At 43.6% G+C, this 14,293-nt stretch overlaps 1 protein-coding gene across 4 annotated transcripts in view; it reads right to left on the reverse strand.

Annotated features, from left to right (window-relative positions):
- The window catches only part of DROSHA (drosha ribonuclease III), a 127,370-nt gene that overhangs the window by 99,765 nt on the left and 13,312 nt on the right, over window positions 1–14,293 (reverse strand). For all 4 annotated transcript variants that reach the window (XM_062211821.1, XM_062211822.1, XM_062211820.1 and 1 more), the window contains exons 6-8: window positions 9,645–9,876; window positions 4,495–4,636; window positions 1,375–1,529 (exon numbers count right to left, since the gene is read on the reverse strand). In XM_062211821.1, the coding sequence (XP_062067805.1) occupies window positions 1,375–1,529; window positions 4,495–4,636; window positions 9,645–9,876 (529 nt within the window). The remainder of the gene's footprint in view (window positions 1–1,374; window positions 1,530–4,494; window positions 4,637–9,644; window positions 9,877–14,293) is intronic.

Genomic DNA, 14,293 nt, shown 5'->3' on the forward strand with positions numbered 1-14,293 from the left:
AGAACCAGCAGAAGAGTATCTTAATTAAAATATGGAATAGTATGGAGTTATTTACAAAATAAATTTTAAATGGTAACATATTGATATACGTTTTCTTATATTACTTCACATGCATTAAAGATACTATCTTTGGATACATTATATATTTCTTTTCTTTTTTTTTTTTTGACAGGCAAAGTTAGACAGTGAGAGAGAGACAGAGAGAAAGGTCTTCCTTCCGTTGGTTCACCCCCAAAATGGCCACTACGGCCAGAGCGCTGCGCCGATCCAAAGCCAGGAGCCAGGTGCTTCCTCCTGGTCTCCCATGCAGGTGCAAGGCCCAGGAACCTGGGCCATCCTCCACTGCCCTCCTGGGCCACAGCAGAGAGTTGGACCGGAGGAGCAACCAGGACAGAATCTAGCACCCCGACCGGGACTAGAACCTGGGGTGCCGGCACCGCAGGCGGAGGATTAGCCTAGTGAGCCACAGCACCGGCCTACATTATATATTTCTAAGAACAAGTCTTAAGATTTTTTATTATGTATTACTTCATAATAAAACAGTAATTTTTAAAATATTTATGTATTTATTTATTTTAATTGAAAGGCAAAGCATCAGAGAGACAGGGAGCACCAGAGAGGGAGAAAAAGATACCATCAATCCACTGGTTCACTCCCCAATGGCTACAACAGCCAGGACTGCACCAGACCGTAGCCAGAAGCCATGAGCTCCATCCTGGACTCCCACAAGGGTGCCAGGGGCTCAGGTACTTGGGCCATCATCTGGCTACCTTTCCATGGGCATTAACAGGAAGCTGGACTGGAAGCTAAGCAGCCAGGACTTGAACTGGTATTCCAATATGGGATGTCGATATCCTAAGCGACAGCTTAGCCCACTGTGCCACAATGCCGACCCCAATAAATCAGTAATTAAAACAAAAATCATCCAGCTATTTCAGCATTAACTAGAATATACTTTTAACAAGAAAAGGAACTTACAAGGATATGTGACTGACCAACTGAAAAAAATTGAAGTTTTATAGGACTATTTTGTAGCAAGATACCTTCCAGGTGAACTGCTTTTAAAAAGACCTACAAGTTCTCTCTCCTCCTTCCTACCATTTCTCTCCTTTCTACTACAAAGTTTAATGAGGTGATGCCATTGTCCTGCACCCCAACACAGAATTTACAATGGTCGTCGAACATGATTCAAGGAACAGCTGCCCTGCAGCTGAACTCTGAAGCTGAAAAGAAATAAGGTCTGAAGAATGACACCTAGTGCTGAGAATAAAACTCAGTTTCAACACCAGGCAACATGCATCTTCTGAGCCCAGAGACATAAATGTGACGTGTGGGTCTGCAACCTCTACAGCAAGAGCATAAAAATACACGCACCTGGCCTGGGTCGTTGTACCACAGCTCATCGTGAAGTCGGTCAGGGTGGGCTTTTTTGCGCTTGATTTCTGCAATGACGTCGAAAACCTCAGAGTCAGAGCTGCTAGAACAAGTGCTGTCCTCATCGGATTCACATTCGGATTCGCTGGAGCTCTCTAACAGCAGTTGGAGAAAAACATGGAAAGAAGTTGAGGCAATTAACACAATGGTTTTCATGCAGACTTCCAGGCAACCCTAGCCGCTAAATATGAACACAGCTGTTTGTTCTTCCAGCAAACATCTGATGGCCTACTCTGTACCACTGTGCTAAGTGATACCACAAACAATCATGCAGCCCATAAGAGCAAGTCTTAAGTCTAGATGGGAAGGTGAAGAAAACAAAGTTTATTTTACAGAGAAAATAAGATTTAAAGGATGATGCTAGATAAAATGAAAAAAACACAGTGGTAGTATGCAAAGCTATAGCAGGGCAGTGTTTGGTATAGTTGTTAAGATGATGACTGGGATGCACACAACACATATCAGAGTGCCTGGGTTCAAGTCTTCACCTGGCTCCCAATTCCACCTTCCTGTTAGGCACACCCTGGTAAGCAATGGTAGCGGAACAGGTAACCATGTTCCTGCCACCCACATTGGAGATCTGCATAGAGTGGCTGGCTCCTGGCATGAGCGTGGCCCAGCACGGGCCATTGCAGGCATTTGGGGAATAAATCAGTGGATGGGAAATCTGTCTGCTGGTATTTCTCTTTCTCTTCCTCTCTCTCTCTCTCTGCCTTTCAAATAAATAAAATTTAAAAACTCATTAAGGGGCCGGTGCTGTGGTGTAGCGGGTAAAGTCACCACCTACACTGCTGGCATCCCATTTAGGTGTCGGTTCGAGACCCAGCTGCTCCACTTTCGATCCAGCTCAATGCTATGGCTTGGGAAAGCAGCAGAAAGTGGCCCAAGTCCTTGGGGCCCTGCACCCATGTGGGAGACCCAGAAGAAGCTCCTGGCTCCTGGCTTCGGATCGGCATAGCTCCAGCCGTTGCAGCCAACTGGGCAGTAAACCAGCAGATGGAAGACCTCTCTGCCTCTCCTTCTCTCTCTGTGTTAACTCTAACTTTCAAATAAATAAATAAGTCTTTAAAAAAAGCATTAAAGTTTTATTTAAAAAGTTACAGTAATCTGGAAAACAGTAAATAAATTTTTAATGTTTTATAAATTTTATTTATTTATTTTTTTGACAGGCAGAGTGGACAGTGAGAGAGAAAGAGACAGAAAGGTCTTCCTTTTTCGTTGGTTCACCTTCCAATGGCTGCTGCGGCCGGCGCGCTGCGACTGGCGCACCGCACTGATCCGAAGCCAGGAGCCAGGTGCTTCTCCTGGTCTCCCATGCGGGTGCAGGGCCCAAACACTTGGGCCATCCTCCACTGCACTCCCGGGCCACAGCAGAGAGCTGGCCTGGAAGAGGAGCAACCAGGACAGAATCCGGCGCCCTGACCAGGACTAGAACCCGGGGTGCCAGCGTCACAAGGCGGAGGATTAGCCTATTGAGCCACAGCGCAGGCATAAATTTTAGTTTTAAATAGATAAAATTGGAAAACCCATTAAAAATATTTTAAAAGTTACAGCAATCTGGAAAGCAGAAAGTCAACCATGATCCCAAAAGGTAAGTGAATAATTTCTCAGGAGAGGCCCTGAATGGGATAGGAGCAGGCTGACGAGAAGGAGCAAGGAAGAAAGGAACACAGAAAGGGAACACTGGAGCGACAGCGGAGGAGTGACTGCCTCGTGGGGACAGTTTCAGTCCTGCAAGAGGAAGCAGTTCTACAGACTGGCTGCAAACAATGCATTTTTTTTTTTTTTTTAATTTGACAGATACAGTCATAGACAGTGAGAGAGAGACAGAGAGAAAGGTCTTCCTTCCGTTGGTTCACCCCCCAAATGGCTGCTACGGCCGGCGTGCTGCGCTGATCCGAAGCCAGGAGCCAGGTGCCTCTTCCTGGTCTCCCATGGGGGTGCAGGGCCCAAGCACTTGGGCCATCCTCCACTGCACTCCCGGGCCACAGCAGAGAGCTGGCCTGGAAGAGGGGCAACCAGGAATAAAACCCAGCGCCCATATGGGATGCCGGTGCCGCAGGTGGAGGATTAGCCAAGTGAGCCATGGCGCCGGCCCCAAACAATGCATTCTTAAACTGTACTATTAAAAATTATTAAGATGGTAAACTTTGCTATTTGTAATTTACTGCAATTTTTTTAAATTCATAGGAGCTGGAATAATCCTCTAAGAGATTAATGTAGTAGCAGCAAACATAATGATAAAACCCAACTCAGAGCTGTATTTACATGTACTGCATGAGGAGGACACAACTGTCAACCCCGTTTCACAGATGGGAAAACTGAGGCTTGATGATTAATCACCCGCCCAAAGTCATCGAGCAAGCACATGCTGCAGTACAGATTTGAGGCCAAGCCATCTGGCTTCCAAGTCAGTGCTTTTACCACCATAGATATTGCCTCTCAGGACTGAGACATACGCAACGTGAACAGGCAAGAGCCACAGAAACCACAGCTAAGAGTATATACTGAATGTCTCGCCTTTTCATGATATTCATTAGGAGCTAAGGACACAAAATGGCAAAAAGCAGTTTCTGTCCTCAAACATCTCAACACCTACTTGGAACCGGAGGACATACACATGACCAATACGAGAAAATCACACAAACTGGCTATGTGAATGCAGAACCCTTTAAAAAGCATTGGGCTATTAACTGCTGTTTCCTCAGCAAGCCAGGAGCACCTGGTTTTGCAAGGGGAGGGCGCTGCCTGGCAAACATCAGAGGCACGCGGCCCAGGCTCCCACTTTCATGGGGACATGGACTGCCAGTCCCAACTTCTAAGCTTGTACAACTCAAAGAGACAAGCTGGCTAGCATGCCTTGCAGATGAGATCTCTCGTATCTTCTGCTAATTTACTGAGGAAAAGTAACATCAGAACGAAGGAAGTTTTACCACTGTGCACTCTGCTGACCTTAAGTAAGAAAAATAAAATGACAACGAAGACGCTTCACTTTGGGAATCCCAAAAGTTCAGGATGAAGCCAGAAGGGCAGAGTCTTGAACTGGCGACCCTGACTCACCTAAGTCTTCATCTAGCTTCGTCTTCGGAGGTTCCCACGGAGGCCTGGCAGCCTTGGCCTTCTCTTGCCTGCTCCCCAGTTCTTCCTCAAATCGGTCATATAAGTCGCGGAGCCGACTTGTTCCAACCACAGTGGAATCCCCCTTTTCAAAATAAAGGATCCACATTAGGAGGCAGGTTAACAAGGGTAACATGAAGGATACAGAAGACCTCTAAGGTAACCAAAGAATTTTTAACACCGAGGTGTCACTTTTCAACCCTCCTAAGAACCACTTACAAATGTAATGCCCAAGGCTGGCAATGATACTAAGAGTCAAGCACACTCTTACAGCAGACACTCTCCTCAGGGAAATATCCAGAAACAGGAGAACTGTTCATCTATGCCCTGTTGATGACACTTAAAAAGCAAATCATGATCCTCAAAGAATTCATGACAACGGACACGAGACACTCACCTACTACAAAATCATTCACATTCTACCACATTAACTCAATACGCAAAAAGAAATAGCCTATATATCCCCACCTCTCTCTCACAGACACACACGCCACAAAACACAGGGGTTCTACAATCCTACATTCCTAGACGAAGTTCTCCACTTCACATTCTTTAAAAGCTGGAAATGTCCCACCTCTTTGACTTTGCCTCAAAATGTAAAATCCAGATCTTCCAAATGTAAAAATGAAATGAAGGGGGCCAATGCTGTGGCACAGCGGGTTAATGCCCTGGCCTGAAGCGCTGGCATCCCATGTGGGCACCAGTTCAAGACCTGGCTGCTCCACTTCCGATCCAGCTCTCTGCTATGGCCTGGGAAAGCAGTAGAAGATGGCCCAACTCCTTGGGCCCCTGTATCCATGTGGGAGACCCAGAAGAAGTTCCTGCCTTCGGATTGGTGCAGCTCCAGCCTTTGCAGCCAATTAGGGAGTGAACCATCAGGTGGAAGACCTCTCTCTCTCTGCCTCTCCTCTCTTTGTGTAACTCTGACTTTCAAATAAATAAATAAATCTTTTAAAAAAATGAAATGAAGGCAAATCATAAAAATTTGCAACCCAGAAGATGAGTAGAATAACTGCTTTTCCTCAAGCCCCAACTCAGTACTGAGCCTGGCAAAACCAGGACAGCTCCAACATTCTCACAACCTCCTCTGCAACATGGGTGATGAAACTCAAAAATCAACGATAGGCTATTGGTTTATCGGCCTTCCTTATACACTGAAATATTATTAACTCCATAACAACATAAGGAAAAGAAACCAGCTCTGCCCTAAACTCTCTTAGACTTGGTGTCTTCAGTTTTACTGTTTTCAAACTCTTCAGCCTCTCCTCTCTTCCTACCAAAAGAACCATATCCCTCCAAAGACAACTATGTCCTAATCCCCGTTACCATACACAGCAGAGAAGACTTGCAGATGTAATTAAGATCATAGAATCTGAGATCATCCTGGATTATTGGATGGACTCAGTCTAATCACAGAGTTCTTGAAAGTGCAGAACCTTTGCTACCAGGGGTCAGAGATGCAACAGAAAAAGAGGCAGGAGATAATCAAAGCATGAGAAGGACTTGAACAGTCACCACAGCTTCGAAGATGAGGCAGGGGTCCACAAGCCAAGGAATGAACATGGCCTCCAGAAGCTAGGAAGAGCTCTCAGCCGACACCCAGCAAGGGAACAAGGGCCTCTGCCCTCTGGCCACAAAGAACCAAACTCAAAGGCACGCAGTCCTGCTGACACCTTCATTTAGCCAATGAGACTCAAGTTGGACTTCCTGCCTTCAGAGCTATAAGCTGATAAATGCATGCTGTTTTAAGCCACGCAGGTGGTGGTTCTTTGTCATGCTGGAACTTTGTTATGGCAATGATGGAAAATGAATCCCTTGGGCAGCTGTGGCGACAGGAGGGAAGTGGACAGGAGGGAAGTGGAGAGGGGCAGGTGCTAGAGGAATGCTCCACCCACAGGCCCTCTGCATCCTCCACACAGCCACAGCTGTGTGAGGACATGATGCCTGCAGGTGCTCCATCAGCCTCCAATTGTGGAAGATGCTCAAGACGAGAACAGAGCCCTGACATCACCAGGCCTCCCTGCAGACGCCTTGTAATGGAAGAAATTCACTCAATGCGTTCAAGTCACACAAAGCCAGGCAGTGTTATCTAGACAGCATTCCCAACCAACAGCACACCTCGCTGCCAGGGAGGCTTTGAGGACTGACACGCAGCTAACAAGAGAAGCAAGATGGAAACACTCCAGCGTGGTCCAGCTGCTCACTAAGTGACCTGTTCCTTCCCCATATCACAACACGTATTATGATTGAGAAGCCACTGTAATTCACCAAGTTCAGTATCACCCACTATAAGGACTTTCTAAAACTCCCTCCCAAAAAACAAGGAAATCTGCTCTAAAGCTCCCCACAAATAAGGGTCCAAACAGAAGCATAGATAGCCTCAACTTAGGGTGGCTCAACCTAACGATACTTTTGGCTTTACCATGCTGCAAAAGTGACATGTGGTCAATGGAAACTGTACTCCAAATTCTGAATTTCAAACTTTTCCAGAACTAGTATCATGCAGTTTGATCCTCCTTCTCAATGCCGGGCAGCCCCAGCTCCCAGTTAACCCTGCAGTCACAGTGGGGTGGTGGTAGGAGTGGAAACGATCTCTACAGTGTGCTGTGTTGCCAGCATTTTGTGGATACAAGTGTTCAATAAATTACATGAAATAGTCAACATTTTATTATAAAATGGGCTTTGTGCTAGATGATTTTACCCAACTACAGGCTAATGTAAGCATTCTAAGCATATCTGGGATAGGCTTGGCTAGGACTGGTGGTCCTGGCGCATGGGTTAAGCAGCTGCTTGCTACACTGGCTTCCCATATGGGAGTGCCATTTCAAGTCCCAGCTACTCTGCTTCCAATCCAGCTTCCTGCTAACCTGCCTGGAAAGGCAGCAGAATATGGCCAAAGTACTTGGACTCCTGCCACCCATGTGGGAGACCAGGACGGAGTTCTTGGCTCCTGGCTTTTGCATGGCCTAGACCTGGCTATTGTAGGTATTTGAGGAGTAAACCAACAGATGAACTATATTTCTCTGTCTCTCCCTGCCACCACTTCCACTCACTCTCACTCTGTCACTCTGCCTTTCAAATGAACAAATAAATCTTTTAAAAAAAAATAAATAAAAGTAGGCTATGCTAAGCTGTGATGTATGGTAGATTCAGATGTATTAAATGCATTTTCAACTTACAATAGGTTTACTGATATGTAAGTTAAGGAGTCTATGTATCATCACAAAATTTCAAACACAATCCTCTATTTACCTAATCTCATATACTAAACTTAACATCTTCAGCTATTTTTAAAGACTTATTTTTTATTTGAAAAGTAGAGCAACATAGGAGAGAGAAATCTTCCATCCACTGGTTCACTCCCCAAATGGCCACAACAGCCAGGGTTTAGGTTATGCAAAAGCCAAGAGCCAGGAACTCTGAGTCTCCCACGTGGGTGGCAGGGGCCCAAGCTTGGGCCATCACCTACTGCCTTCCCAGGAGCTTAGCAGGAAGTTGGGTTGGAAGCCAAGCAGCTAGGACTCGAAACAGCACTCTGATATGGGATGCCAGTATCACAAATGTTGGCTTAACTTGCTGTGCCACAACACCAGCCCCCAGCGTCTCCAACTTCTGAGGCAATAAATCTGTAGATCTTTCCCTCATTCGTTCAATCAATGAACATTACCACATGACTTTACTCTGTGGAAAATATGTCTATATTAATGGTTGAACACATAATGCTAATGGGGAGGAGAGAAAGAGACAGAAGAGAGGCAGAGTGACAGAAAACAGAGGGGAGATAAAAGAAAAGGTTAAGGGGCCGGCACTATGGCATAGCAGGTAAAGTCACTATCTGCAGTGCCAGCATCTCATATGGGTACTGGTTTCAGACCTGGGTGCTCCACTTCCGATCCAGCTCTTTGTTATGGCCTGGCAAAGCAGTGGAAGATGGCCAGAGTCCTTGGGCCCATACACCTACATGGCAGACTCGGAGGTAGCTCCTGGCTCCTGGCTTCAGATCGGCCCAGCTCCAGCTGTTGCAACTATCTGGGGAGTGAACCAGTGGATGGAAGATCTCTCTATCTCTCTCTCTCTCTCTCTGCCTCTACCTCTCTGTAACTCTGCTTTTCAAATAAAATAAATCTTAAAAAAAAAAAAAAAAGAAAGAAAGAAAGAACAAGTTAAAAGATGAGAAAGGTGAGCATACAGAGATGGTGCTAGAACCCACCATGCATTGAGAATGCTGGCTACCAGGTCACACCAGCCCCATCCCTAGCAACATTAACAGTCCTCACCATAGCCCAGTTAGGGTAACAATAGTGCCCCTTATACAAAGCCACTCACTTTGTAGAATGAATCTTTTGGTCAAGGAGTTTGAGACAAACATTCTTATTTTTCTATTGGGGGCGGGGGGGGGGGGGAGGGCAGGAAGCATACCCACAGCCATTCATACCACAAACTACATAAACTAGTTACAGCTGGGAGCTTCTGACACAACACATCAAGACCATCAGTGTCATAAGAAATGCAGGACAAACAGATACTTGAATTAACCTGAACTCTTGGCCTTTGATTCTCAACTTGGGGTGATTTTCCTCAGGAAACATCTGACAGTAACTGAAGACATTTTTGGTTATCACAGCTGGAAAGGAATACTACTGGCACCAAGTGGGTACTGTCCAGATATCGCTAAATGTCCTAGAACATGCAGGGCAGCAGCACAGTAAAGAATGACCTGGCCCATAGGGTAGGCATTTGACACAACAGTATGGCGCTGCTTAGGATGCCCACATCCCATGTCGTGGAGTAACTGGTTCCAGTCCTGGCTCCTCCACTTCTGATCCAACTTCCTACTAATATACAGCCTGAGAGGTGGCAGGCAATAGCTCAGGTACATAGGTCCCTGCCTACCCACATGGAAGGCCCAGATTGAGTTCTTGGCTCCTGGCTTCCGCCTGGCCCAGCTTCACCAGTTGCAGGCATTTAGGAGGTGAGCCAGTAGATATCTCTCTCTCTGCCTTTCAAATAAAATTTTTAAAAAAGAAAAAAGAATTATCTGGCCTGAAATGCCAACAGCACTGGTCTTTGGCTTCTCCCTCTTTCGGACCTACCACCTGATCCATGGGGTCACTGGAGTAGTAGTTTTCAGAATGGGTACATCGGATCCACACAGGCTTAAGAAGCTCTTCTTCCTCCTCCTCATTTTTGTCAGCCAACGTCTCTTCTGGCTCCTTCTCTTTGATTGAGGTATAATTCTTTTCTTTGCCGGAGCTCTGGTTGTCATTCCATCTGTCTTTTTCTTCCTCCCAACGGGCTCTCTTCTTCTCCCTACTTGGAGAGCGACTTCAAAAGGGGCAAAGGAGGTTAATGATTAAAAATGCTCCGCCGTTGTGGAAACCATTCTGTTTCACCTGCTTCATGCAGTTTTCACCTAAAACACAAACATCACGCCAAACTACCACATTGTCTTTCGTTAAACCAGTGATTCCCAAACACTGGGCTAGTGGCATCAGAATCACCTGAGGTTTACTTGTTTAAAATTACAAATTCCCAGGCTTTTTTGGCCCTATCCTAGATCTTACTTACTGATTCACTTACTGATTACTTACTTACTGATTCACAATCTCCAGGGGTTGGGCCCAAAAAATCTATATTTTTAATAATCTCCCCAGGTAATTCTGGTGCACAGCCAGTAGGTTCAGGGACAACTAGCAAACCCTAACTTTTAGAAGAGACAGGTATGTGGCAAAATTTTAGATATCTCCACATACGGACAACTTCAGCAGTGAGGACTTGTGAATGCTCCATGTTTTTGCTATGCCAGGAAAAAAAAATTTTCACAGAACATGATTTCCATTTGGTCATAAATTTAGCCTGAGGACGATCAGTCACATCATCCTGACCACTGCTCTGCAACCCCAGACGTGGCTACTACACTTACTGACCCACACTCTGCCTAACTCTGACCCCCACAAATACTAACAAGGAAGTTGTAGAGGACTAAGAAACAATAACCGTCTCCTGGGATTCCTGAGGCTTGAAATCTGTAAGTCCCATCCTATGGAAGTACTGGAGGGAAAAACTTACAGGAGAGAGAGTCATTTAAGTTCAAGACACTGAAGTACAGAACTTGAGAATCCAGCTAAGAACACTGGCTTCAATAGACCAGCTGGTGGCCACCACAGCTCCAATACCAAAGTTACTACCATCCAAAAAAACTGAAATCCAGATCAAACTCAAAAAGCATTTTCATTAACTATCATTAACGTCTAATTTTAAAACAGGGGACATCTACCTTTGTCTGTAGGAAGCAGGTGTGCTAGGTGTGTCTACTTGGGAGGGCTGGAAAGATCACACATGTTGACAACTTATTTACGTAACTTCTAAATATCACAAAATGCATCATTTGCTTTGTTAATGAGAAACAGTTATTGTCAAAATTAAATGTGTTAATTTTAGAAAAATAATAAAGCATAAACAGAAACCACCTATAACACTGCTCAGAGATGATAACCACTATATTTCAAAAATGTTTTAAAGCATATATAGACATACGAATATACAAATAAAATTTACACATTTTAACAATAAAAAAAAACTCTAGAGCCTGTCCTCATTCAAAGGTAAATCAGGAACACCTATCTCAATCCACCTACATCCAAACCATTTTTAATAAGTGTACATTATTCCCTTTTATGTATATACCATAATTTTACAAATATAATGATATTCATTTAGGTTGTTATTATCTTTTTTCCACCATAAACAATTTTACCATAAACACACTTGTGTTCTTGGTACACCTGCCAGATTACTTCCCAAAAACGTGTGTGTTCTGTTCAAGACAGGCAGCACCAGTTCAGACTACCATGGGTGTGTGCTTCTCTCCAGACAGGCAATACCAGTTGAGAATACCATCACAACCATATGTAAGTTCCCATTTCCACACAGCCCATCAAAACGCTTGCTTTTAACCTTTGCCATTCTGATGGAAAAAAATATAGAATTTAATTTGCTATTTTTTTATCACTACTGAAATGAATACAGTTCATGTTCACTTCTTTTGTGAACATCCCAGTCATGCTATGCTAATACTTACTAATTAGGACTGCAGCTTTTTTTTTCTATTTACTGAAAGTTTTTAAGATAATTATCCTTCTGTCTAATGAACTGTAACCTTTACTAATTTTTTGTGTTCCTTTTATTTCATTTTTTTTTAAGATTTAATCATTTAAAAGGCAGAGTTACAAAGAGAAAGGGAAAGGAGAGACAGATTTTTCCATCTACTGTTTCATTCCCCAAATGGCTACATTACCCAAGGCTGGGCTAAGCAGAAGCCAGGAGCCCAAAACTCCATCGGGCTCTCCCATGTGTGTGGCAGAGGCACAAGTAATTGGGCCCTCTTCTGCTCTTTTCCCAGGCACATTAGCAGGGAGCTAGACCAAGAAGGCTGGGACTTGAACTGGTGCTCATACAGAATGCCAACCAACATTGCAAACAGCAGCTTAACCCGCTGAGCCACAGCACAAGCCCCTTTTAATTCTGTTTATTTGTTGCTACATACAACTTTTATAAAGTCAAATCCAGAGAGCTTTTTGTTTCCTACCTAAGTGTATGCTTGGAAATTCTTTGCCATCACAAAATAAATATATATTTTATAATTTTTTCAATTACTTTTAACAACAATTTTTTTTTACTTTATCTCTCCAAGATGTAAGGCAAAAATCTAATTTCAGCTTTTTCCTCCAAATGGCTTATCAATTGCTAGTTATCTCCACTGATTTTAAAAATCAACTGTATTATTATTGCTATAACTTTATGTATTATTAGATACAAATTTTTATAGAAACCTAAAACTTGCTCAGTATTTGTCTCATTGACCTACTCATACCAAAATTTAAAAATTATCATGTATTTTCAGAACATTTAATACCAATAAGTATTTCAAAAATGTATTTTATATTTTATATTCCAAAGAAAAATTAAACAGCCATCATGAAGTTTTAATACCAATACTCGGCCAGCACCGCGGCTCACTAGGCTAATCCTCCGCCTGCAGCGCCGGCACACCGGGTTCTAGTCCCAGTTGGGGCACCGGATTCTGTCCTGGTTGCCCCTCTTCCAGGCCAGCTCTCTGCTGTGGCCCGGGAGTGCAGTGGAGGATGGCCCAAGTGCTTGGGCCCTGCACCCCATGGGAGACCAGGAGAGGCATCTGGCTCCTGGCTTCGGATCAGCGCGATGTGCCGGCCGCGGCAGCCATTGGAGGGTGAACCAACAGAAAAGGGAAGAACTTTCACTGTCTCTGTCTCTCACTATCCACTCTGCCTGTCAAAAAAAAAAAAAAAATTAAAAAAAAAAATACCAATACTCTAACTGTTGTTACATTACAACAATAGACTATTTGGAAGAAAATCAGTATTTTTACAATATTGTGTCCCACGATAGCAGGGGTAGGGAATGTCCAACCCATGAAATCATTTAATCTGGCCCTGCAAAGTCAACCAAAGGCAGTACTCAATATTCAATAAATATACAGCAGGCTACTTTTGAAGGTTGATAATTTTGTATGGCCTGCAAACCTGTTTTCACGACAGAAAAAAGGCTCCCACCCCTGCACTATGGGGTACACATGGTCTCCATCCATCTATATCAACTCTGTCATCAGCTACATTCTATAAATTCCTTCTCTTTGGTCCTATGAAGATTTCAAGTTTATAATAAGATATTTAATTTTAATTAAGAATTCTGTAGCAAATATATTTTTTCCCATTACATTTTCTAACTGGGTAATCCTGGCTATTAGAATATCATCAGCTAATAATGGCTTAGCTCCCAGTGGCTTTTTGCTTGTTTTGGTGTTTACTGAGAGCTTGACACTTTGCTAGGCACTTTATTGACATTTCCACATTTGATCCTAATGTGGCAAAGAGTAACATTTCCCACAAAGGAGAAAACAATCTTTAGAAATTAGTCACTTACGCAATAATCATAAAGCTCATAAGTGGCAGTTAAATGCTTACATCACTGACACAGATATTTTAACATGCTCTAAAAAAAATCCCAATATTTATTATGATTATGGGTATCAAGCAACACAAGGCAAAAGACATCCTCAACCCATCCCCTTTAAGCAGGTGTCTTGAATTAGGGGGTTGTCTGCTGTGAATATCAATTGTTATTCATTTTTAATGCCTTATTAAGAGGGGCAAACATCTTTTTTTAGATAAATGTCTCAGGCACTCCAAAACTCAAAACCCAAACTCCAAATGGTTTCTCTCAGCAGTGTGCTCTACCACAAATGGTGGTGACTTCTCCTTCTCCATATCCCTAATTTTTATTTTCTGCTCTACTTCATTAGTTAAAACTCACAAAATAATGCAAGTACAACTTCTCTGCAAGCTGCCAGGCACTGGAGAAGAAACCATTCAATTATTTCCAGCAATTTTACAGTAAAGAGCATCAACTTCAAACAGGTCCTCTTCAATGTCCACCAACACACTACCCAGGCTTTTCTCCTATCTCTCCAGGCCCTCTTCTCATCCTTTCTAGTTAATCTCCTCTAATCCATGGCATTTATTATTTCCAGCTGAAACCTCTTTTCTGAACTTTACACCTGGTTATCCAATTAACAATCACACAATTCCATCTAGATGTCTCTGATTCTGGACAATCAATCGGCATCCTCCAAAGTGAATTCATCCACTTACCTCTTTCTTGGTATCCCTCATCCTCAACGGGGAACACCAGATCTCAAGTGATC

The sequence above is a fragment of the Lepus europaeus genome, chromosome 15 (genome assembly GCF_033115175.1).
Source record: "Lepus europaeus isolate LE1 chromosome 15, mLepTim1.pri, whole genome shotgun sequence".
Lineage (NCBI taxonomy): Eukaryota > Metazoa > Chordata > Mammalia > Lagomorpha > Leporidae > Lepus > Lepus europaeus.